This window comes from Dromaius novaehollandiae, chromosome 1, assembly GCF_036370855.1.
Source record: "Dromaius novaehollandiae isolate bDroNov1 chromosome 1, bDroNov1.hap1, whole genome shotgun sequence".
Taxonomy (NCBI): domain Eukaryota; kingdom Metazoa; phylum Chordata; class Aves; order Casuariiformes; family Dromaiidae; genus Dromaius; species Dromaius novaehollandiae.
Genome location: NC_088098.1, coordinates 126,728,858 through 126,753,842, shown reverse-complemented (window position 1 = coordinate 126,753,842; position 24,985 = coordinate 126,728,858). Strand labels below are relative to the sequence as shown.

Genomic DNA, 24,985 nt, shown 5'->3' with positions numbered 1-24,985 from the left:
TCCACAGATAATTCACAGAAATGTGAAAAACAACAACTACAGATACTGATTAGGTCAGAAACTTTCCAGGTAATACATGCACAAAGAAAGAGTATTTCTGAAAAGTTAAGATTTGCTGCTCAAAAGAAAAATTAAAATAATTAAAAGCAAACCATCTTCCAAGTAATTATGCAAAATCATTATGTATTAGTTACTTTCCATTTCATGAAACAAAATCACAGCCCAACCATATACTTTAAGAAAAAAGCTACCAATAAGGCATTAAAAAAAAGATATAGGAAGCAACTCAAAGCTACACATATATTTAAGTACGGCTCTTGCATGACATTCACAACATGTATGCAGAACACCATTTAATAGTCTTCTCAATTTACCATATAGAATCATGGTAAGGCCCTTATACCTATAATTTTTGTATTTATAATTATACTAAATCATTCCCAGTGTTTGTTGGGGTTATAGATTTCAACCATATTCATCAAGAATAATACCAACTTCTTCCTTTAAGACAGGAATGGTCAACTGCTGACTCAGGATCAGATCCTACCAACAAGACAACTTTTTCTCACCCTTGAGAATGCTGGGGACACCAGTAGGGCACTTCAATTGTCAATACAGCTTTAAGTCCTGTGAGGCACTGCAGATGCTGGTAGGCTTTATCAGCTCACATGCAAGGTTACGTTAGTGTGGCTCCTAAAGACTTGACTGGAGAGTAAGGTAGAATCCTAATATTCACATCCTGTCATTCCTCTTCTAGTGTAACATGGTTGACTATCATCTTCCCACACACATTCCCAAATTTAGCTAGAAATATATTTCATAGTTTTTACTTACATTCTAGTCGCCTTAGCACACTACTCATAAAATACCATATCTACATTGATTTTATGTCTTTAGAGGAAGGAAATTTCTATTTTCACCTAAATTATGGCTATTTAGAAAAAAACTTTACACACACACCCACACCCCACACACGCACACACACACCAGGTACTCTTGGAAAGCTTTTTGCATTTAATTCAGTCAAACCAAATGCACATTAAATGGCAGTACTGAAAATAACTCAGGTATCCCAACCCTTTGAGACCCTGTATGTACAAAAAGGCTTTCCAAACAATGTTAGTCAAGTGATTCAGTGCCTTGTGTTACGTGTGCAGCTGTCTTGTTTTCTCAGAACCTCAAAAAGCCTTTCCTTTGTCATTTCATTTGTTTATCTAGGCATATTAATTCAAAGTTCATCCAAAAAAAGTAATATTTATGATCCACGGTAAGAAGGGATTTAAACAAACCTATGAAAGTGTATCTTTAGCAAACTATTTATAGAATTCAGAAAAATACTTACGAGGGCAGAAATATACAGTGATACTGATTTTTTGTCCCGGACCAAGAAATCCAGCCTGTAGACTAAATTTAAAAATACCATCTTCTATTTTATTTTTTGGACCATCACAACCCAATTTCCATGTCAACTGCTGCCTTGAGATATTCCTCAGGTCAAGTTTCTGTAAATGTTTATGGAGAAAGGGGGACAATCATGAAAAAGGGAAAGTAACAAGCACTATGATACCTTTCTTAATATCCTATATTAAGTATTCCTTTTGCAATGAGATCAGATTGAAAGCAAGAAAGCACTAGAGAACAATGAAGAATCCAGTTTATTAAACTTGTATGGTGAGAAAGTGAGTATGCCTAACAGCACAAACTAGGTGCTTTGCAGTCACTCACCCTATTCACAAAGACGTACACCTTCCTTCCAGAATGGAAAATCTCATTTTTGGGCGGTAAATAGATAGAAGTATTGTGGTGGGAGTCCTTAGCCAAATAGAAGTGAGGGGAGTCTTTCTGATACAAATGAAGCACTGCAAGAACTAAATATGACCCATGTCATCTAGTTACAGTGCTTCTAATAGATACGCTGAGTTTGCAAAAGTATTAGACATCCAAGTTTTAGAAATCCATTTTTTCAATTCAGTGAGAATACAGTGGCAACAAGGAAGATTCCATTCCCTATCTCAGTTACTCTTTCAATGCCTAATGCATCGATAGGTAGGAAAAGGCTTTGAATTTACACAACCACCATTTTTTTGAAAATACCTGAAAAAGATTTTGAAGAGTTGGGGAGAATGTCACTGCACAAAAGTATAGTCCATTTCTCTAAATTCCAAATAAAGCCTTCAAGAATTAAAAAGGATAGACAAGGACATGGTGTGGTTCATATTCACACAGTCAAATTCTCAATGTTCCAAAACAGAATAGCTGTTTTGAACTGCTGTGGCCAAGCACCCTGTTTAGTCCCTCTTTCCAACTAAAGCCCTAAATCAAGACCAAGAATCATTTGAGAGAGTGCTACATGGTACAGACTACAGCACCATACAACATCCTGGGGTAACAATTTAACTGTATTGACCATTATGGGACACTGACTGCCTCCCTGTACTTTACTAGCAGAGGTGGAGGCAGAAAGTCTTTGCAAGTAAGCTATTTCTTACACAATCCATGGTCAGTTTTTCATGCTGCACATGCTTTACCTCACAAATCAGAAACCAAGGATGAGCCCAATTTTGAGTTTTGGAAAAATTTCTAATCACTAAAGACAGCCCAACATAAAAGCCAAAACTCAATAGAATGATGATGGGAAAAAAGTCTGAAATACGCAAAATCATGTATGTGGAACATGATTAAAATTTAAGTTTCAGATCCTTATTTTTTTCCCAGCCAGTTTCAAAGTAAAAAAAAGATTTTGCTAAGATTAATTACAACACTTGTGTTTATGTACCTGAGAATTCAGACTTTCATCAGCTATATTGAAACATATATCCCCTGAATGTAGTGAAAATGTAAGTTCCATTGAGGAGAACTCCAGTGGTGATCTAAGTACTGTTGGAAAAAATAAGTAAGTGAAGAAGGTTAAACATAATTATTTTGACAAATATTTCCTCAAAATCTTTAAATAAAACCATTGTTTTTGTATATACGTAGAATAGATCTTCGCTTGCTTTAGAGCTGTACTTTCCTTTTATTGCCAACATACTATATGCATCATTACTGTAATTTAAATTTCTTATCATGACCCTTCAGTCATATGCAAGTGATCTTAATATTTCATCAAACAAATCTGGAGAACTAAAAAGGGGCCCCAAAATTGAGCTCATACCATCTATCTTCAAGAATCTGTTGGAAGAACCCCATTGGATACAGTCACGCAGAGAAGAGGGGTCTAGGAGAGCTGGTTGATTTTCAAGGGTCACCTCCTCCAAGCTCAAGAATGGGCCATGCCGACAAGCAGGAACTCAAGGAGAGGGGGAAGGGGGCCTGCGTGGATGAACAAGGAGCTCCTGACAAAGCTCAGACATCAAAAGCAAGCGTACCAGAGGCAGAAGAAGCAGGGTCAGGTGACCCAGGAGGAGTATAGAGACGCTGCCTGAGTGTTCATGGAGAGGGCTCAGAAAGCCAGAGCCCATCTGGAGTGGAATCTGGTGGGGGATGTGAAGGGCAACAAGAAAGGCTTCTAGAGATATATCAGCAGCAAACAGAAAGCTACGGAAAGCACAGGCCTGCTGCTGAATGGGGCAGGGGGCCTGGTGAAAAGGACATAGAAAAGGCAGAGCTTCCCATTGCTTTCTTCACCTCCGCCTTTACTGGTATGACCTACTATCCCAGCCCCCTGAGGCCAATGGGAAAGCCTGGAGGCAAGGAGAATTTACCCTTGCTGGAAGAGGATCAGGCTAGGGAGCATTTAAAGAAATTGGACATACAGAAGGAAGCTGATGGGATGCACTCACGACTCCTGAAGGAGCTGGCCCATGTGACCATGAGGCTACTCTCGATTATCTATGAAAGTCTGTGGCAACTGGGAGAGGTTGCTGAGAGGCTGCTCACCTCGATCCCTGGGAAGGTGGTAGAGCAACTAATCCTGGAAACTGCTTCCAGTCATACTGAGGACAAGAAGGTGACTGGGAGCAGTCAGCATAGATTCACGAAGGGGAAATCAGGCCTGATCAGGCAGTGTCCCCCAGGCATCGATCAATATCAGGGCCAACACTCTTTAACCTCTTCATTCATGACCTGTGTGATGAGATAGTGCACCCTCAGCAAGTTTGCAGACAACACAAAATTGGGAGGAATGTCTGGTACACCAGATGAGTGCGCTGCCATTCAGAGGGACTTCAACAGCCTGGAGAAATGGTCCAACAGGAGTCTCATCAAGCTCAGCAAAGGGAAGTGCCAAGTCCTGCACCTGGGAAGGAATAACTCCACGCACCAGTACAGGCTGGGGGCTGACGGGCTGGAAAGCAGCTTTGCAGGAAAGGCCCGGGGTGTCCTGCTGGATAACAAGGTGGACATGAGCTAGCAGGGTGCCTTTGCAGCAAAGGCAGCCAACAGCATCCTGGGGTGCATGAGGAAGAGCCTTTCCAGCAGGTTGAGGGAGGTGATCCTTCCTCTCTACTCAGCTGTAGTAAGACTACATCTGGAATACCAGTCCAGTTCTGGGCTCCCCAGTACAAGAGACACAGACATAGCTTAGCAAATGCAGTAAAGGACCACAAAGATGATTAAGGGATTGGAGCTGGGACTTTTTAGCCTGGAGAAGAGAAGGCTCAGGGAGATCTTATCAAAGTTGATAAATATGTGATGGGAGGGTACAAAGAAGACAGAGCCAGACCCTTCTCACCTGTGCTCAGTGACAGGCCAAGAGGCAATGGGACCATATTGAAATACGGGAAATTCCAAGTAAACATAAGAAAATGCTTTTTTACAGTGAGGACACTGGAATTGGCTGCAATTTCTCTGGGCAACCACAGAGTGTCCATCCTTGGAAACACTCAAAACCCAACCAGACGCAGTCCTGGGGAACCTGCTGTAGCTGACCCTTATCTTAGCAAGGCGGGTTAATGGGTCTATACAATTTCCAGAGGTCCCTTCCAACCTAAACTATTGTGTCATTCTGTGATCTCTCCCTCATACAAAGATACTACAGGCAGATGATCATGATCATTCTATGCAGCACATGATCAGTCTATTACAGATGCGTGCAAAGACAGCCAGACTATATAAACAGAAGTACTACAGAGATGAAATATAGCAGTTTTTAAAAGGGCAACTGGAGAATCTTCTAAGTCATCTATTTTATTTACACAAACATTCATTTCCTTAACAGTAAAAAAATCAGAATAATATTATTTCATATAATATAGATATGGATACCCAAATTCAACAAATCTGTTTCCAGATCCTGTATTATTTTAGCAGTTATTTAATGTATACAAGTCTGTGTGACAGTATTCATCACAAAATACTTATAGATGTATTACAACAGCATTTCTCTTCCTTTCACACAGCTGGAATAACACAGTGATGACAAAGGATGAAGTTTAAAGAGAGGATTTAGAAAAACAAATATGTATTCTCATAAGAGTCTTATTCTGCCTCTGTACTAGGGTAAACTACTGCAAATAAACCTAGCCAGTACGTTGTATCTCTTTGTTAAAATCTGCAAGTTTGTCTCACACCCAGTGAGGAAGTTCCTTGTTTAGATCAATTCTCTCCTCCCTTTAAATTATAATTTCCTAATCCACTTCTCACATTATGTAAATATTAATGTTACCTGTACTTTTCTAATGCATAGCTATATAAACTCTACAAATTAATACTGCTTCAGAGTAGGAACCTGGTCTGCTCAGTACAAGAAAATGATTATGTGGAATGCTCTCACCATTTAAGTGCTGTGTAACTACGCCAGACATGGAGTCCTTACCTCTTATAGAAAATGCATGTAAAAGGAAAACACAGGAAGGATAAAAGACTAGGCCTCAGAGGGAAAGGAAAGGAAATGATCAACCACAAGAAAAAAATGCGACATTCATAATTTTAAAAAGGGAAAAAATCATATGAGGTGGTTACACTGACAATATGTGCTCTTCCTTTGTGTCTGACTAAGATAGGACATTGTGACCAGCCTTTTTCAGTTGATTTGCTTTGGCTTTTTGCTCTTTCAGAGCTTTGTTATAAACAACAAATCAGTCTGCAAGGGTTTTGCAAATACTTCAGTAAGAGTCCTGCTTTCCTTCCCAGGTGATGAAACAGTCTGCAAGTTTGGTTTAAAAAAAAAAGATTTTTTTAATCTGTGATAGCTTGAAACTGTACTGACTACACTGAAGTTAAAAAACTGGTTTGACTACTCTGAGATTATTGTGATTCTTTTCTCAGGGTGAACAATCCTGAGTACAAACACAGGATATAAGCTATTGATTTAAGTGCCAACTGCACTATCCTGCGAATCTCATCTCAATCCCACAATCCTATCTGAGTCCAGTCAACCAGAGAGAACTGCCATAGGAAAAAAAAACTTAAGAGTGGAAAATATATGCACCATAGTGCACAGAGTAGTGAGAATTTTGCATGTTTGCAAAATCAGGACTTAGAAGTTGAAAGATGTATCTTATCCACTTCTAAAGCAATAATCTGAAAAGGTGAATCAGTAGCAAGCATCATTTTTAAGTTGTCAGAATGTAGTAACACTATAAATTTGATTTTTTTAAAGTACAAAAAGTTTGGCTAGTTGCCTATATCTTTATGATTATGTGAAATACTGAGTGCTCAATAAAAGCCATACCTTAATTTATCAACTGTTTCTATGTACTGAAAGTATAATATACTCACTGCAACACTATGATTACTTGCTGCTGGGCTATACTGCTGCTTTGAAGAAAAAGCTCTGATTGAACAGATAACTATTCTACCTGTGTTTTAGGTAGTGGAACTGCAAATCTATGCACAGGTTTAGATAAGATTGTCATTTATTAGCAAGACTTACTGACTGTGTATAGATTCATTGTTCCACAAAAAAAAACAAAAAACAGAATGGAAATAAACTTTTGCTTTAATTTCAAGATTACATAAATCACTTCTGTACTACCAAACTGTCAGTTTGATTCATGATTTTTTGTTTAGAGATATGTTTTATTATAAATCTCATTCAAATGTATGAATTAATCTACATGTTCTTAAACTAAATACATGTAGAAATGTTCAATATGAATTTACTTCCATCATGGGATCTAAAGTCTCACAGACTTCAAGGGAAGTCTTACTTATTCAAAAGTAAAACTTAAAGCTCTGTAGCATGAAGAAAAAATTTAGAGAAAAATGAATAAATGGGAATTGCTTTTACCCCTTAGTGCTCCTGAGATATTTAAACATTACAAGAATATGAAAACACTGAGAAGAGGAATACTAGTGGATTCAAGCATTTGAAGTATGTACAAGTCTACATAACTGTTAGGATCAGACAGGTGCCTATGGAGAATGAAAAATCATTTCTAAAAAAAGCAGAGAAAAATCATCTAAGATATCAATTTCTTGCTTTAACTTTGGGCATTAACCAAACTTTGAAAGGCCAGAAGACTGCAGCTGTGCATATAAAAGCAAACAGAAGCAAATGGAGAGAATTATCAGTAGTTGTCTCCAGACTGGATCGGAGCCATGCTGAAAGACATTTTAAAGGGGTTTTAAACACAACTAGAGCTCCTAGTTTTTGCAGGATGTCACTGGAAAGAAAGATTATGATATACTACTTTTCTACACTTTTCAAATGAACTGCTGTAAATACCGGGTCCATATGTTAAGTTCTAGAACTACTAGTGAATGAGTAGAAACAAAATTGAACATTGCTAAATTAATAGAAATTTTTATCAAAGACCTGGGAAAGTGATACACGTAAATGGCAATGGTAAGAACTTACATTTTTTCCCAGCACATATAATACTTCTGTTTAGAAATAGTAACAAATTCAGCTTTATAGATATTTTAAAAGACAAAATTTGAAAATTTTGCAAGTTTCCAAGATATTTACAAATTATACAATATAATTACTTAAGTTTCAGTCTTCTAAATCCTGCAGCTTCTTTTTTCAAACAAATAGTAATACTCTGCAGTTAGAATACAAGCAGAAACATCATTAAAAATATAAATATCCATCCCTTGTTTATATCCCTAGTTTACCTACCAACTGCTTTAACTCTACAAACCGGAACTGCCACAGTCACTGCTTGTGGCCGAGGAGCAATGATGTGCTTTACAGATCCAATAGGAGTTGCTGGTATAGAGCTTTGCTGTGACAATGAAAAGTCACCGTGAAGAATATTAACTGGAAGAGTGAAGTCATATGCTGCCACCTAAAGGACAAAAATACCATTGTGCTCACTTTCTCAAAGAAGGAAACTGCAAACACATCTTAAACTCTCTCAATAGTATTTCTACTTCAAAAGATATTAAGACATTTTAAAATCAAGATGATCCTGATAACTAATAGAATGTTTATCTATTACCACTGAGTAACAGTCATTTAAGTATCCAAAGACCAGCCATCTTTCCCCCACCAAGTAAAAAAATGTAGGCCCTAAAGTATCAGGGTTATCAGCACAGCTATAGATAAGGCTTCCGGTAAATCATCATTGTGTTGTGTTCCTTTCCAACCACTCTCCCGAGGAAAAAAGTTATAATTATGGCCCCAAATGCATAACCAAAATGGGGAGAAACAGAGTTATATAAGTTTAAGGAAGTCTTCCTCAAATGTTGAAAAGAGGTGGTCAGCTTTTATGGCACACCAAGCATAAACAAAATGGCCTTTCAGATCAAGGAGGAGTATGAGTCAAAAATGAGAATCCTCAATAAGAAAATACTCTTAAAATCATTGTCATGGAATCTCACTGAATTCCTACTTGAGTGTTTTCAATGATTTTGATCATGGTATTATCTCAGGAATCACTCTCAAAATAAGTGGGTTTAAAAATTAAATATAGAATATTTAACTTTATCCAGAGTCCTCTTTATGGACAGACCATGTACTTGAGAGGCCTAATTTATTTCAAAGCATACTTTTCAAAGAGGCACTTTTTTGGCTTTCCCTCTGTCTTTTCAAGGACGAACATGTTAGAGCAGTCTGCCCTCCAGGCAAAAAGGTATGGACAACCATAACAAAGCTCATGGAAGAAATGAACAAAACATTTTTACACTGAAACCACTATTGGAGTCCTTCAGATTATATGACTCTGTTTTCAGCTTAAAGCACACCGAAATCTCCAGATAATAGTCTGGCCTTTAATTTGCGGGCTTCTTAAAATGCGCAGTAGAACTAGGTGTACAAGGAACTTATAAAACATAGTGCTTGATTTTCATACACGTGTTAGTGCGTAGGACATATAAATTACAGGAAGGAAAGAATTTTTTCTGTTAACCCAGGTACTCAGGCATATATTAATCTACAACAGAATCAATACGAAGCTTAAATAAGAAGCAACTATGCTGCACTACAGTGCTCACTGTTCCAGCAAGATTTGTAACAAACAATTAAGAGCTCCTGGTGAGATGTGCATTGAGCATTGTGGAAGATTTCATGTATTGGTGTTTAGCAAGAGGAAAGCATGGGATGAGGGGAGAATTTTCGAGTAATACCACCACAGTCGCATGAACTGTGGTGATATTTCATATCTGATGATTAACTTCTGTAACATAGAATTGCACTTTTCAAAATGAAGATGATGAATGCCATCTAAGAATTTTTAGTAACTAATGCTTAAGTTATATGATAAACAGAAGTTGAGTAAAAATCTCCTAATGTGATTTGCTCTTCTATTTCTAGCATCTCAAAAGTCACCCACACAAAATACTCCACGTTTCATCTCAAAAACATGCTCCTGTGGCATAAAAAACAAATAATTAAAAGCTAGAATGAAAAGGATCTTTTCTCTATAGTATTAGAAACTCCTTTCTAGCATAAACTGAGCCAATATAAAATCAGATTTGCATAATTGAGAACAAATCACAGATCTTTTGTCTCATTCATATGTACCTCTGCCTCACTAAGTGTACATTCACTAACCAGTTCTCCAATTGAAAAACAATTCCTAAAAAAATTCCATATATTTGGAAATTGTATTATAATTCATATATGTATATACACATACACACATCATTACTGAAATAGAATTAAGAGCTAATTTCCTTGGGGTTTTTTAGTACTTCACGTTGCAAGCACGAACATCATTTTTTGTTTTGAATTTATTTTCAGAAGTTTTCTAGGATTTGGTTTTAATCTCCAGAACTCTGAATACAAAATTATCTCTTACAAGATTATACCCTCCAAAAATAATATTAAAAAAAAAAACCTTAAACTATTACTGAAATGGACTTGCAGTTTTGTTTTTGCCTTTTGAAATATTCTATGGATTCTTTATTGTTATTTATTTATTTATTGGAATAGCTTTCTGAAGGTTACACTTAATAAGCAAGAGGATGCTCGGGGGGAAAAGTAAGCAGGAATTGATAGAATAGCTTAAGATATACCATTCTTTCCACAAACACTTAGAGTTGTTTAGGTCATTATAAGAAACATTTTTCCTGTTCTGATTTAATCTAATTATGCAGGTTAATAGGAAAGGAAGTATCATCTACAAAATGATTGTGTTGGCAATTGAAAGACTTCAAAACAAGCTCTGAAGAGAACACTCACTTAAGACAAAGCAATTTTTTGTTATGGATTTAGACAGAACACCTCCAAAGGATGCTGGAAAAAGATATACTTGTCTTGACTACCAACAGAAGATAACAATTTTTTAAATAAAACAGATATTCTTGCAAACATTCATTTAGCAGGCATTTAAAAAAAAAATCTCCTCAAATGCTCTGTTGGAATTCCTAAGCAAATAAACAAAAGTTGTTGATTTTAAGAAAGCTGTCTGAACAAAAAAGGTCTGCTACCCAAACTCATCTGAATCTGTGGAATAGGTTTGATACAAGTGTGTGGTAGCTCTAAGCCCAACACTGCAGGGTGAACATTGCAAAACTGCATCCTGCCTCAGGCCTACATACTCAGTATACCAAAAAAGACAAAAGGGGGAACAGCTACCTCAGCAGCCATGACAGTTAAAATGAGATTTTAAATACAATTAATGCATAAAAAGATTACAAACTCAAGTAGAACTGTCAGGGTTGTTTCAGGCTTTTTGCGGGGGATGAGGGGATGCAGAATAGAATCTGAGTAGAGAAAACAGACTATTTTATTTAAGTAATTTTAAAAAAATTTTGAAAACAGTTACCTCAATTCTATCTTTACTAAGCACTCCAATGCAACAATACTTTGCAGATTATTGTTGTAGTACAGGATGTATTCTCAAGGTTGAGTAAAATTTTGCTGTCAAACCCACGAATCAACTAGTTTATTAAGCACAAATAATATGTAACATTTCCCTAAAATGACACTACTTGCTTTTACAGTACAATTTCGCAGGCAATTGCAATTAAATCTGCAAAGTAATTTACAATTTTAAATTCATTTAAAACAAGTCTGTAAAGGATACTGCTTTTGTATTTATTATATAACAAGATGCACACTGTTTAAGTATCTTGCAGCATTACAAGCCACTGAATTTATGGGTACAGGCTGATTTTAAAATCTCTCTATTTATGGTACTCTAACATATGGAATCTGCAGTGATAGCAGAAGAGAAAATGTAACATGCATTAAAAAAAAATCAGTTTGATTAAAATTTATTCCTAACTGTACAACTAAATGGCACTGAAGAGCCACGGGCTTACGTTCCTCAACTGCACACAATACACACTCAACCTCCCCTCAGACTTATAACATAAGCTTTTTCTTAAAATATACACAAATCTTTAGTGCAGTCAAAATTTCCCAGCTTTGTATCACAGATAAGCAGGCTTCCATAATGAATAATGTAACGTGTGTTCAAATCTGTCATTCAAAACACGGAAATAATCTTTCCCTTGTACACAGTCAGAGGTGACACACCAGCAATACCCTGAATATTTTGTGATTCCACAGCTGCAGATTTTCCATAAAAATTCATTCCTTGCCCTACGAATTCTATTTTTTCATAAAAAATTACATCATTATGGTTGCCAAAAAAAAAAAAAAAAAAAAAAAAAGCCTAACTGTCACTTTCCTACAAAAAGCCTAAGCAATAAGCTCTGACAGGTGTGACTTGCTCCATTTATCTCAATAAAACCCTCATGGGCTCCATTATTACACAGCTGCATATTTTGTCTCTCTTCCAAGATGCTGAAATTTGTTATTTTCCAAAAGAAAAAAACATGCCATTTTGAAGCACTACACTCCTGCACCTTGTTTTGTCTTTCTGCCTTACCACAACTTGCATGACACTGCTGCCTGCTTTCCAGATTGTTCCCCCAGGGAGCGAAAGAGAGATTGCTGGCAGAGTCCAGCTGGTAGTCAGGGCAACAGAGGCAGATGGGTCACCCTCCTTTAAAAAACACAGTGACAGCTAAGGACTGAAGATTGTCATAAAGAAAATTTTTAATGTGACCACATGCTGCCTGTTTCCCTGGCACGAAAAAAGGAATGATTAATATTACCTAGAGAGTTTGCTTGCAGAAACTGAGCTTCCGTGAGTAAAGCCATACTCCTTCGACAGGACAATTTAAACTAAAAAATAATCACTGTTAGCAATTAATAATATTATCAGTAACAAGTCTCAGCTATGTCTAAGGACAGCAATGAGGGAGCTTCAGCAGGTATTTGGCCAGGTAGTGGAATTTATTTTTTACTACAACAAAATTTTTTTCTACTCAACACCTGAAATAAGAACACTGTCTAGCAAATCAAACGCTCCGCTGACTAAACCTCCTTTTATGGGATTGAAAAAAATGAAATGTAATCACTGTTTGAGAGATACTTCTTTAGAAGTATATTGAAACAGAAGAGAAAGGAGTGTAGTCTGTATAAAAATACAATATTAAGAAGGATTTGTGAGCTTACTTCCTCCGATATATTTTAAATATTGTTTTCATGTACAGCTCTGGCTATAACTGGCAATGAACACAAACAGTAAGTTCTTCCCAGTCAAGAGCCTTGTCAACGCTGAAGCCTTCTGAGAGGCTGGAGTAACAGGAAATCCATATTAATGCAAACGCTGTCGGAGCAGCATCCTAGCCCTACTGCTAAGCACCAACTTGATCTCACTCTGTTTAGAATACCAGGAGAATTCTCTCTCCATATTTTAGATGCTGCTTTATAAACATGCCAGTGTACTCACCTCTAAGTTAAAGTCTTTTGATGTCACATGTAGCTAACTACACATACAAAGTTGTAGTGAGATTTGTGGGAACTGTTGAGAATTAATGTGTATTTTAGTTTGCTGATTTGAAAGTTTTTTGAGGCAAAAGGAAGGTTGATTTTTAGCATGAGAATTCAAGACCACCTTCAAGGCTTTAATTAATTGAAACCTTATGTTAATTACTCAAGTTCTTCCAATAAAATTGAAATATATATTTAAATAATTTCATGATTTTGTGTTTTTTCTCAATAAAGGTTTCGGAATGATTTTTTTAAACTTATTTCTAGTACCTAATTTCTTAGCAGTAACACGAATACTTTTTTGTCGGTTCACAGGGCAGTGTTGTCAGTAATGGTAACTATGACTGTAGGAAGTTTTAGTAGAACCAGAACGAAGACAGAAAAGAATGCATCCCAAGGGGATACAGAAGGTTTGCAGCAGCTGGGAGGTAAGCTGGGTAAGAGAATTTGTCCAAAAAATGGTGCTGAGATTAGAGAAACAGCTGTTCAAATGGAGAGGCAGGAAACAGGAGCTAGCAATTGTGAAAGTTGTATAGAAGTAGTTCAATATACAGAGAGGATTAGAGCTTTTTCAAGGTGGGAATGTAAAAAAAGAGAAAGAGGACAAGAGATTTGTAGAGAGAGAGAGAAAATCTAGATGTGGTAGAATGATACGGAAAACTCAGATCCAACAGGGAATGTTTTAAGAGTCAATAAGTATTTAAAATCTGAGTTTCTGATTACAGTAAGAGATGCTGGTACTTGGACCTTTTTTCCACAAGAGTATGCTTTTTATTAGTATTCTACTGTGCAGGAGTAAAATTAAAGATAAGCTACAGCATCTGGGGAGGAGGGTACATATACATCCAGATGCTTCCTTTAGTTGTGTCATACTGCGCAACACATTTAGTTTTCAAGATTATCTTCACTTAACATGTCAGTTATTCCTGCCAGCTATCAGTGTTGCATTAGCTCTCAGTGATATTAGCTTGTGGCCACCACAGGGTTGTCAGTTTTAAGTGTACCTGGGCATGATTTGCCTAGTAATGCATGATCTGTCCCCTGCCAGGCAGGCAGCAACACACTTGCAGAAGAAAAGAAGTACTGGTTGTACAGTGAGCTTATCCAGGACTGAGGGCAAAGGGAGACAAGGAGGGAAATACTGTGAGTGTTGGGGGAAGAAAGAGAAGGGAAAACCAAAAGAAAGATATTTCACAAAAGCAGCACTTTGTAAATGGTTATGAGAGTAAGGCTCCCCAAGATAATTTCCTTTTTGAAATACTTTAAAAAAATGTACTAAATTCTTTATTCCCTTATTTCTGAAAAAAAAGTTATTGTTTGCAAAAAATACGGCTCAACATTGGAAAAAACACTTAAACCTATAGTTTGATTTAAAAAAGACAACATCAGATAAGTCTATGGAGAAAACTACAATCAACAGATGCAATATATTCTGTAATACTTCATTAAAATAAACTAGTTACGAGATAGAACCAGTTAAATGTGAGAATTTTTTTCTACGACTTTTATATCATAATTAAATCAGACAGCCAACTGGCATAAACTCATCTTCAGCTTTGTTACCATATCACCAGTATTAAATGACACTGTCAGAGGTATTTGTCAATAACTAACATTAATACTGAACAGAAGTTGAGCTGACAAGTGAAATTAAACATAAAGAACCCTCTGCTGTTTCAAAAGTCTTTGGAAATATTAGTTTATAATTTGAATTTACAACAATGTCAGTAGCAACATTTCTACTCTTAATCCATCCTTAAGTTTGACAAGAAAAAAACCCAGTAAAAATAGAGCATAGTGATGGGAAATAGAATACTGCGAGACAACTAAAATCCCTGTTTTGATAGTTTGAAAGGTCTTTTTCCCTCTAGGATTTTAAGAGTTGATATTGTATTTGTGGGGAAGGGAATGAATGGCCTCCCACTGTACTATTTCCACAATGGTGGAGAATAAAGGATCAGTTCATACAGCAGCACTATCCCCACAGACACCTCATGTCACAGGCAGGAACAGAGCTGCCAAGAGAAATTTCAGTTTATGGCTCTAATCAAGCCTAATGTGTTTTAGATCCTGTACACAAATGTGTACCTTTAGCTATTGAGCTGAAAGAAAGAAAAAAGATAGAAACTACACCTAAAGTGTAAATTAGAAATACCACTGTTAAACACTTGACAAGATTTAAGTTAATCTGCTTTATAAAAATGAATTGAAATTGAGGCCTTGGAAGGTAAACTATTGTTACTTGTTAGGTGTTATACACAGTATACATCAGCCACTCCTTTGTCATCCATAGGATAATTATCTGCAGCCACTCTTTATGATTTTTGAATTATTAGAATGTTTGTGGCATCCTATTTTTATAGAACTCCTGACAGAGCTTTCTGTATAGATGCTTAACAAAAACAACAAAAAATATTTAACCACTAGCTTGGCTAAGCTAAAGTATTAGCCATACAACCACTGTCTTGTTCTCATCTAATCCACAAACAGAGCAAACCCATCAAAAGCAAGTATCTTCTATATCAATCAGATGATACGAAATAAGAAACAGAAAAAAAAGGAAACTCAGGAGATCTGAGGAGTTCCTACAGAAAGCCATTCCAATTCTAGCAACTGTCTCCTCACTCTGTTTTTTTATTATATTTTTGGTTTACTAGAAGCTAACTGGCAATTATGGAACAGTATTTTATTTCTCACTTCTACTGAGAAGTAGAATGCTCAAGTAAAACAAAGAAAACATCTAAAAATGTTGTTGAATACTTATGAAACACATTCTTGAAGAGAATGATGTTCGAACAGATTGCTTTAGTTAAAAAAAAAAAAAAAAAAAAAAACCTCAGAGGACCTCACTGGTGAAATAAAAATCAAATCTAATTAAGTTTTGAAACTTGGCTGAGAAAACAGTGAAAATATATACCTAACTACTGAAAGTTTGATCAGCTTTTCCCATTTTGTTTTACACGGTTCTACACTATACTGCCTACTTCTCTTCAGTTGTAAAGGAAATTAGGCTTTCCTATTCCTGACATTCCAATTCTATCATTTCAAGCCAAAATCTATATTCCTTCATCCTAGTTACTGTTTAACTGGTTTGAATTCCACACTTGCAGAAAATCAGCAGCTAAGAAATCTTGTACAAAATTATGATCCTGTTAAGTTTAATAAGAGTCTTACCACTGGCTCCAGTAAGGCCTGAATTTCATCTTTAGAGTAACAGCATACTGTTAGAATAGGATTTTATAATGTGCATAAACTTGATTGCCTGACAGCTGACTAGAGTCCCCTTGAGACTCTGTAAGCACAATTGAGCAGAATTTTAAATATGCATAAACAAATAAGAATGTCTCACTGACTGAATGCAAGATATTAGCTCCGATGTACAACATATTCATAACTGAAAAGCTAGTTCAGAATGAGATTGACTGATGCCAAATTCCAGGGTGTAACAAGAATATCTGTATAAAATAACAAATAATAGTCTTCACCAACATAGATAAAACATTTAGTATAAGCCTTGGGAAGGTGAGAGATTTTCTAAAACACAGGTTTCTTGTATTTGTTTTTCTATGGACCAGATGAAATACGTTATGCATCAGAAATGTTACTACTGTTATTCAATCCTGTGTGATTCTGACTCATTAAGTGAAAAAGACAAATAACTTTGCAGTCACAGTCAGGATTTAGGATTATATACAATACTTGAAAGTTTTATCATCAGTAGCAAGCCCACAGAGGTAATAGTAAGACATTCTCCTTAATCCAAACAGTAAAGAAAGAAGGAAAAAAAACCTTGAAGAAAGCCTATAGAACAGCTACAAGAATTGTCAGAGGTCAAAACGTGACATGACCTACAGAAAAAGGCTGAAAGAATTGGGATTGTTCAGTCGGGAGAAGATGCAGATCAAATACGATAACTGTGCAGTTACTTGATGGACAGCTGACAGGAGGAGGAAGATAAGCTGTTCTTCATATCACTGATGACTTGGAGAAGAAATACAGGAATAAACTGGAGTGAATATACTCCAGGTTAATCTTAGGTGGAAAAGGTCCTTCTGGTAAGAATAGTTAAGCACCGATAACTCACTTTAACGATTATCAGGTAGATCATTTCAATTTCTATTGCAATTAATAGGCACTACAAATGCCCACACAGAAAGCATAAAAACCTACAAAAAACAATACTGACTTGGATGATAACCTCATCAGCCAGAGTGAAGCATTCCTGATGCTTTTCCAACCCATTCTTAACAGTAATCAGTAATGGAGATTCCACATGTAGTTTACTCCAATATTTAACCATTATTGCTATGAAGAGTTTTTATACGAAATTTAGTCTATTTTGCCACAATTTAAATCCACTAATCATTGTCCTACCTTCTGCAGTGAACATGAGCATATGAACGATATTGCACTGAATAATGAAAGTCAGTTCCTTTTCATGCTTTCTAGACTTCTGATCATTTCCATTGCTTTCTTTTGGACTTTCTTTCTAAAGGAAATTTATCTACTACTTTCTTTATGTGTAGAATCCCAAAATGGACAAAGTGTTCCAGTTACAGTGTCATCAGCACTGAATAGGGTAATTATTTTACTTGCTTTACTATTATTTCTATTTATAGAACTCTGTACAGCGTTTGTCCTTCCGACAATGACAAAACAAAACACTTTCCTCTTGCATGTGTTTATGTTTTAACTCAGATGACCAAAGGGCTGTGAAAGTAGAGGAGTTATACCATGCATCATAAAGATAGGCAAGTTTGTTTTCTGATGGGGCTATCTAGGGAAAATAAATTGAAGATGTGAGGCAACTTTAAAGGTTTGTTTTACATCAGGAAAATGATGCTTAATTGACAATAGATCTCAGTAAAGATTGCTGTAGCTTTATCTATTGAGCAACACCTTAGAAACACAGGTTTGGGGGTTCTATATATTTGGAGAACACTGAACTGAAAGATATGTTAGTTTTGAATATTATGAACCAGCCTCAGAACAAGCAACTGGGCACCACTTCTGCAACAGAGAGGCCTGCTGCGTTAGCTGCACTTTACCATTAAAAAAAAACAAAATGCAGAGATAATGCATTTTGGAAAAAAGATGAACATATTCTCTTCTCCATGTTCCTCCCCCTCAGCATTTTGCCTTTTGAATAAAAGGCAATTGCTGTATTCAAAAGCATCATTCAAGTAGTATTTGCATATTACAACCTATGTCTGCTTATACCATAGTTTCCTTTCTCTTATAACTGGCAGCTTAGAATTTGTGCACACAGGGAAGCCATAGTGAAGTAACTGCTAGTGTGAATTTACAGCATATTAGCTACTCTGAAATGATTTTTTCCTAACAGAAAATGAGTCAACAGATTCATTAAGAATGAGTTATTTCAAACCAATGTATTTTCCTCCTAGAGCATAGTAGCAGGCCTTGTGGATAGAAGAGAAGCAGTAAATACCATATCTTTGTCTCTTGACACTACCTGACACAACATTCTCATAAACAAGCTAGGCAAATGTAGACTAGATATAGTGTTAGGAAGGTATGTAATTGTTTGCAAAATTATACGCACAGAATAGTCACCTGTTGCACACTGTCAAACTGAAGAGCAATTCAATAAGAAAAAAAATGCAGAAGTTTTCATTTAGGTAGGAAGGATCAACAATAAAAATGCAAGATGGAGAATGAAAGTAGCAGTGCTGGAGAAAAATGTATGCATTACAGTAGATCACAAGCTGAACAGGAGTCAATGGCTGCTAATTTGTTGAGTGATTTGATGAATGTTTGGTAAGGTTCGTCTCATTTTTTTTTCTGTGTATATATTCTCCATTTTTAAGTTATGGAGAAAGTGTGTTTTCTTTTTGTATACATTTGAGGAAAGAAACAAAAATAAAAGTAGTAGAAAAATTACATAGAATTTATTTCAAAATTTGTTTTCTTAAGAATTAGATTACTATTACAAAACTATTGCCACTGTTAATGTTTCAGGTTTTGGCTGTTTCACAGGTTTAGTGTTTTTGTCACACACAAAATCTAAGATGTCTATATTCTCCCACCATAGAAATATTAGGAAGAGTATCATTTTAATTTAGCATAATCACTGCTGCCCCATAAGCTTACCTCTTTTGGCATGAAGGACAACGAACACCACAAAGCTGACTTTCCCTCTAAGTTCACCAAATACAAATAAGGTTTCGAAGGACAGCAGTCAACCGCTGTCAAACAAAATTCAGAATTGTTACAGATGTTATTATTCTATCTATCAACCCTGCTTCTGGTGCTGTAATAGTTGCCATACTTCAAACTCATTTCCAACATAACATATATATGTATTTCCATGGTAAGTATTTCTCAGTAAGATTCAACTGAATATAATATTTCTAATGAGCATTTTGGCAGTAATCTTGAGAAGTGTTTCCCACCAGCAACATCAATGAAAGTCACGAATTTGGGAGCACAGAATCTTTGAGGGGAAAAAAGTCTTTTAATTTATTCTTGAGTGAACATCTTAGGCAAAAATTGTTAACTAAATAACGAAAACTAATACTACAGGGGGAAAATATTTACCTGAAACACTGTTTTTCTGAATGACTTTCAGGCCTCATCTACTTTAGAGAGGTTTACCAATAAAGCTTGCTTCATTTTGCAGGTATTCATGTTCACTTTTAAGACATACTGCCAGAAGCACAGATTTCCAATACATAAGTAAAATTTTTCTCAGATTGGCATTCATCCTGGAACTGTTCCATTTCAGCAATACTGGACCTGTCTGAACGCCACATTACTCGTTCCAAGCACAAACTCTGATTTAGAAATAATTTGCAATAAGTCTATTCCCATACTAGCTACTTTCCTGTTGTAGACAGAACATTACAGTTCTCTTTGAAGTTAAATTGGCTAACTAGAAGCCCACACCTTCCCTTGAAAACCTACCGCAAGGTAAGATAACGCCTCTGTTCTTGTCAGATCGTTTTTTGTCATCATCCACATAAAGTTCTACATAAAGAGATAGCTATATATTACAATACTGTTTTATACAAGAAAAAGTCCTGATTTCCTGAGCTCGCAAGGACAAGAAGCCATATAATAATAGCTGCAGAATTCTCTCGGGAATAAAGATGTTTGAACATAGCAAAGGAGATACCAGGACTGAAGTACAAAAGGGATGAACAATGACAACTGAAGGATAAGAAACTGCAGAAGTCCTAGCAAGAAATAAATAACAGCAATCAAATGCCTCATGTTGCCCCAATATTATTCTGACTCGGGCATCATGTACAGCTGAGGTTCTATGATTAAAGATGCCTTGTGGCATTTGGAAAAAGGAACCCCAGATGAGGTTGATCATGAACTTACTGAAATAAGCTTTACTCCTTATCAAAATAGTATGCAAAAGTCCATGAATAGGTAATAAAAATAGTTCTTTTTTTATTTTAACTGGAGGGAGAGTATTCAGAGGCTGAGTGAGTTATTTCACATGCCTTAGGAGCTACAGGCAAAAATAAGGAGGAAAAAGAAATATACACACACATACACACACATGCACACACATCTCTCTTTCTATCAGCAACCTGACACTCTCCAAATGCTTGCTTTTGGCAAATGTCATTTCACAGGCAAAATGTCTCCCCGAATTTAAATTAAAGAGTACTTCTAAAAGAATTGTTTTAGGTTTTCTGTAAATGTGTAAATCAGTAAAATTTGTATAACATTAATTAGCACCATCCTATTCTTTAGTTCATGAAAATTATGATCTAGCAAAACCAAATACCTGAATGGTCATTAATGTTGAGTTTAAAATCCTTGTACTTGGATAAATTGAACTCCACACTGGTACGTGACTGTTTTTTGTTCTGCAGCAAAAAGGGAATCGATTTGGTAGAACCAACATAAACACCATCAAAGTCAAATAGTTCCTGTAAATATAAAGAAATAAATTAAGGACAAAACATTATGAAATCATGTGTGTAACTGAACAGTATATGAAAGATATTGTTCAGAGATTCGGAATTTATAATGCAATAACCAGACATCTTAGTTAATCAATTGTCTTGCCTAACCCGTATTTTTAAAATCTTTCCAAGACATCAAAGACCACAGTTTGGAATTCAATGAAGGAGTCCAGTTACACCATCAACAAAGTTTTCCTCATTCTGTAAAGACATTGCTCCCTTTCCCCCTTCTTGTATTTTTCTCTTTGGCTACCTTAAAGAGATCCTCCCCCTTTTAATACATTTTTTTCCAGGTTGTCAATTTCAATGGTTAAAGCTGTCAGCTCTCATTTAGTTTGACTATCACATTTGCATTTAGTTTTTAATTTCTCTTCATAAGTTTTTCTCTTTGATATTTTTCAAAGGAAGTTAACATAGGAAAAAAAGGAAAACATTTAGTAGGGATGAGCCACTTTGACATCTAAATAAAGCAAAACACTACCAATCATACCAATAGGTACAATAAAAATACTTCATACTTACCACACTGATGTTTATTTCAGGGGTTTCTACACATCCAGTAATCCTAAGCACAAGTACTCTTGAGTTTCGCACTGCCACCTAAGTTATTGGAGAACAGTGTGACTGCTGATGGTCATTTTAACATTACCATCTTGCTAAGTTTGTTGTAATTACATGAAAGTTTAAAAAAGATAGACTGTGGAGAGTATATTATTCAGCATAATTTGTAGTGAAAATAACTCTTCCCTTATAATGTAATTCTGCTATGAAAATATAATGAGGTATATGTTGTTTCATTTCCTGTAATGTGTAATTGCAGATTTCACTGAAATGTGGATTCAAAGGAGAACCAGTAGTGCCTTTATGGCATACCAAATGCGAACAGCAATTTCCACTGACAAAAGAAAAGCAGATTCAGGAAAGACCAGTCTTTTGCAGACAATAATAATGCTGCAGGAAGTAGTATCACTAGAAGGAACAGTTTTCTGCAGCAGGAAAATGCTGAGTAGACAGGTGATATCTATTCGGCAGCAGTGAGAACTGAGAAGTACACCTGAAGACAAGTCGTTTGAGAGAGGAACTGGTAGAAAGACATAGATGCTGCTGTTCTGAGCAATGTTAAATATGTTTGTCAGAAGTGGAAGTAATAAATGAACACGAGGATCAACATGCATAGGCAACAACAGAAGATGAAGAATCCAAGATTACAATCAGTAAAGGTAGTAAAGATAAGCCACACGGTATTATTCTCCTTGTGCCCTGCACTTATCTGACCAATGGTATGTTCAGCAAGCATGCATGCAGAATCCAAAACAGGAGTATGTGTTTATTGCACTTCTATTATCAAATCAGATTTACCAGTAAATCTTTCTCTGAGATGTCTTTCCTTGTAATAGTCACAAAGAGAAGTCAAGAAACTAAAAACACTGCAGTACTCAAAGTCCTGCCACTTTACCGAACACAAAAGCCACAGACAAGTCTACATGACTACAAGCCAATCAAATGTTAGTTTCAACAGCTTGCCAACAGCATAATAAGAATCAGCTCAAGCTGAGAGGGTGTTTAGATACTTTAGATCAAGACTGAGACCAAATTTAAAGTTCTGTTGAGGGACAGAGTAGGTTGCTAGCCATCAACAGCTATAAGAATTTTTTTTATTTTTTATTTTAAAACACTGTGACACTGGAGATAAAATTTAAAAGATGGTCACACATACACACATCTCCACGCATCAATATACCAACATAACACTCAAAAGACAAAACTCTTCCAGTTTCCAATACCTCCACTCTTGTATCAAAATTCATTTTTGCATTTGGAGTGAAATAGATTTTGAGTTCAGCATGGCCTCCCACAGGTACTACCCCTTCAGGAGGTGTGATTATCATTCCAGGCAGTGGGTTTGAATCAAGAACCTTCAAACACAAACATGAAAAGTATTGAAATAATGTTTTATAAAATTTGAGAAAAATTAATGCTCTACTAGGAAGATTTTTTACCCTTATAATCTGAACCTTCATAACGCAGGATATTAACTTGGGCTTAGAAGTTCAGGGCAAAATCCCAGGTAGGCAGCTAAATAAATTACCAGATTCATAGACAAAATTATCAGTTTCTACTATGAAATAATTTCTGCACACAAGTTGAAAATTTTACATTCTGTTTTTCACATTGTTTTCATGAAGTAACTAAAATTAGGAAATGCCATCTAGCAAGCCTTCAGAATATTCTACAAAGCATCTTTCCAGTGAAAGATAAATTCATCACTAATTTCTTTGCCATTTACAGTAAAAAGATGGAACACAAGCTCCATTTACTGTAAGGTAAAGTACGAATATTGGGAGTAAACATTCAGTTTATCCCCAGCTGGTTACAACAAAATAAAATTTATCCACTGTACTCCATACAGATAACTTTTTAAAGTACAGCTACCCACGTGTTAATTACAAAGACCATCAATCCATCTCTCAGTTTAAGAGAAATCATATAAGCCTAAAAGGTTGTTTTTGTTTATCAGCTGCAGCATTACAGTAACAAGTGTTATTACTGCACTCTTAGAGCATGCACCTGAAAGAATAAAATCAGCATAATAAACAAAAATGAAAAAATGGTAGAAATGAGAAGAAATTAATCAAGCAGTCCCATAACAACATATAAAAAAAGTTCTGAGGATTCTACTGAAAATGATCATACTTCAGTAAATAAGTGTAGAAAATTATTCTTCTTATCCAGAAGAACTAATGAGGTTAGGTTTCCTACAAATTTACGCTTTAACCTACTCTGGCATCCTACTCGCCTAACTCTTAGTACAACACATCTTCCTCTCAGCATTAGTCTAAAGAAGTAATCACATTTGCTGTGACTGGTCTGGGTCTATGCATGCACTGACTTGGCAGCCAGTATGAACAGAATGACTAGCAAGTTTGCTTTGTCTCTCAAAATATGCAACCATCTGAGTTGTAAGTGCCTTTTCTTTCACATAAACTTTGTTTCTTGAGAAAACCAGACATAAAATTAAGTAGCTATATATCTAACAATTTAGAACACAAAATTATAACATGATCTGATAAAACAGGTCCCTCCTCCTCCCCTTCCCAAGAAATTAAATACGATAAAAAGAGTTTTACTTTACCTGGAAGTAGGCATGATTGTATCCTATATTTTGAAGAATGGCCGTCTTACAAGTACATAAACCCATAGGAGCATGATTCAAGTGTATCCTTTGTTGCATAAACTGAACATTAGTAGGACCAAGCTATAAAAAAAAGAGAAAAAAACAAACTAAATAATATATTACTAACTATAAATAAATACATACATATATATTTATATACAAAATCACTTTCATATTTCATATTTCTGGATGATCAGCATCTCCAGCCCACAGGATTGGAAAGGGCTAACATAGAGTTCTGAGTCCAGTTCTCTGCAACTGTAAAAGCTACAAAACAGATGTATATGTTGTGTACTGGTGTGTGGATTAAATACAGAACCCACATGCCACCACATATCATAAGTCCTTCCCAGTACCCTGTAACAAACATGTTACCTAGATTATTAATTAATAATAATATGCCCCAGAAGTTGTTTTTACTAATGCTGGGGAAAATATTTTCTCTTCATGAACTCAAATCTAGCCACGCATTTAACAACAGAAATTAAGAACAGTCATCCAAGGTCAGAACGGAGGTCCACATAGCCTATAGCCTACCTCAAACAATGGACAACAAAAAATACTCAAGAAGGAGTACAGTAATATGACACAGTCCTAATTTCTCCTCTTCCAACTCCACACAATTCTGGTATAGAGACCGTATGCTTGTATATTTTAGTCTCAAAAGAATTTTTCTACCATGAGCTCCGTTAATTTGTTTAATTCTAAATTTGTGAGCAGGACAAGATACTTTGGAGACTTTAATACCAG

The 24,985-nt window shown here is 35.9% G+C and overlaps 1 protein-coding gene across 1 annotated transcript in view; it reads right to left on the bottom strand.

Annotated features, from left to right (window-relative positions):
• Positions 1-24,985, bottom strand: part of CFAP47 (cilia and flagella associated protein 47) — a 386,437-nt gene that overhangs the window by 321,310 nt on the left and 40,142 nt on the right. Inside the window, exons 18-25 of the mRNA XM_064505814.1 lie at positions 24,194-24,316; positions 22,845-22,976; positions 21,583-21,660; positions 20,880-21,024; positions 19,229-19,323; positions 8,006-8,174; positions 2,777-2,877; positions 1,343-1,502 (exon numbers count right to left, since the gene is read on the bottom strand). Coding sequence (XP_064361884.1) covers positions 1,343-1,502; positions 2,777-2,877; positions 8,006-8,174; positions 19,229-19,323; positions 20,880-21,024; positions 21,583-21,660; positions 22,845-22,976; positions 24,194-24,316 — 1,003 coding nt within the window. The remainder of the gene's footprint in view (positions 1-1,342; positions 1,503-2,776; positions 2,878-8,005; positions 8,175-19,228; positions 19,324-20,879; positions 21,025-21,582; positions 21,661-22,844; positions 22,977-24,193; positions 24,317-24,985) is intronic.